The sequence below is a fragment of the Coffea eugenioides genome, unplaced genomic scaffold, assembly GCF_003713205.1.
Source record: "Coffea eugenioides isolate CCC68of unplaced genomic scaffold, Ceug_1.0 ScVebR1_960;HRSCAF=1730, whole genome shotgun sequence".
Lineage (NCBI taxonomy): Eukaryota > Viridiplantae > Streptophyta > Magnoliopsida > Gentianales > Rubiaceae > Coffea > Coffea eugenioides.
In genome coordinates, this window is record NW_020864842.1 from 2312 (window position 1) to 4108 (window position 1797).

The window sequence follows — 1797 nt, forward strand, 5'->3', positions numbered from 1 at the left end:
TTTTTGAGGTTACTGTAGCTAAAGTTTTTAAAAAACTTGTAACAGACAAACTTGACAAAAAACTTAAGCTTCCAAACAAGGCCTATGGCCCCGTTTGGCAAAGAAATTTTTTGGGTGTTTATCTAAAACTTTACTGTAACTTACTGTAAAAGTTGTAAAAAAAATTTTTTAAATGTGTAAATTTTTGGATATTTTGAAGTGTATAGTTTACAAATTTTGAGAAATTTTTTGCAGTTACTGTAGATAAAGTTATTAAAAAACTTGTAACAGACAAATTTGGCCAATGTGTTCCTTCATACTTTCCTCATCATCTCCACTTTCCCATGATGTTAGCCACTGAATCATAAATTTTGTGCCATTTCTGTGAGGAGAAGGAGTTTCAGATTCTGAAATTCTACTCATCATTCCACCATGAGGACTCCGAATCATCAGTGGTGAATCTTCTTTCAGAAGACCTTTCCATATTCCCTCAACGGATTGGCCCTGTTCCGGGATTGGCCCTTTTTCAATGTCTGAATTTAAAGTTTGAAGTATTTCTTGTTCAATAATGGCTTTCCTCGAAGCAAAAATACAGGTGTTATAGTTCTTGGGTATCGGACTATACAGAGCACTGGTTCAATCCAGCACATTGCAATGCAGCCTTCTTGTGTTAATCCCAATTAAGGAAAACCTTTCTTCATTACTTTTAGGAGTCTATCGCTATCAGCCCTTCCAAGAAATAGTGCCTGGTAGGCTGTTTCTATAGGCCTCTTTCCTTTCTGATCATCAGTTGAATTTGTTGGCTGCAAAAGGACTCTAATGAAGAGATCCTCGTCCAGGTGATCAGCAACCTGTTGCCAACCGTATAGCAACTTAGTTGCTCATTGTTCCAAAGTTCTTTGAACACTAAAAACTGTCACAATTGCTGGTACAGGCACCAACCGTAGTTTCCAAGCAAGAAGGGTACCAAAGCTCCCTCCTCCTCCACCTCTGATTGCCCAAAACAGATCCTAACTCATGGATTCACGATCAAGAATTCTGTGAGAAGAATCAACTATTCCAGCATCAACAACATTGTCAGCCCCAAGGCCATATTTTCTCATCGGAGTACCATTTGCTCCTGTAATGTAGCCACCAATTCCAACACTGGTGCAAAGACCCGCGGGAAATCCGTGAGTTCTACTTTTCTGAGCTATCCAATAATAAACTTCACCAATAGTTGCACCTGCCTGAACTCATGCGATGTTTTCAGCTATACTGACATTGATAGATCCAATATTGGAAATATCGATCAGAAAAACATGGTGATTTTGTCTCAGTAGTATAAGAAAGGCCTTCATAATCATGCCCTTCACTGCAGACTCTGAGCTGAATGCCAAGTTTTCTGGCGCATATAACAGCTACTTGAACTTGGAATTCATCCAATGGTTTGAAAATGAGCTTAGATTTGTGCCTGGATTGCTCCAAGCACCTCAGGCTCTGAGCAGTAGATTCAAGAATTGAAGTAAAAGCAGAATTATTTTGAATAATAAAAGCTTCAGACATAGGGAGCGAAAGATCAGTATTTAAACAGACACGATAGTAAAATTCCTCCTCAATTCAATCTGAAGCAGCCCATGAAGCTGATAACTGGAGAACGGCACAGAACAATGGGAGGATGACAGAGCCAGAAGATGTCATATTTCTTGTTCAGGTCACAGGGTCACCAATCTGTTGGAAAAATAGAGCATAAGGATATCAAGATGATATCAAGACTTGTATTGAGGGCTGTTGGAAAAAAAGAGCATAAACAAAGATATCAAGATGATAACAAGACTT

The 1797-nt window shown here is 38.8% G+C and overlaps 1 protein-coding gene across 1 annotated transcript; it reads right to left on the reverse strand.

Moving 5' to 3' along the window:
- Positions 1-299: 299 nt before the first annotated feature.
- On the reverse strand, positions 300-1524 carry LOC113759166 (berberine bridge enzyme-like 15; the record flags this gene model as incomplete). The annotated part of the gene is made up of 4 exons (XM_027301732.1): positions 1342-1524; positions 1035-1208; positions 671-830; positions 300-512 (listed from the first exon to the last, which is right to left on the reverse strand). Coding segments are annotated over exons 1-4 (730 nt in total), but the record flags the coding sequence as incomplete, so codon positions are not given.
- Between the last annotated feature and the right edge of the window lie 273 nt (positions 1525-1797).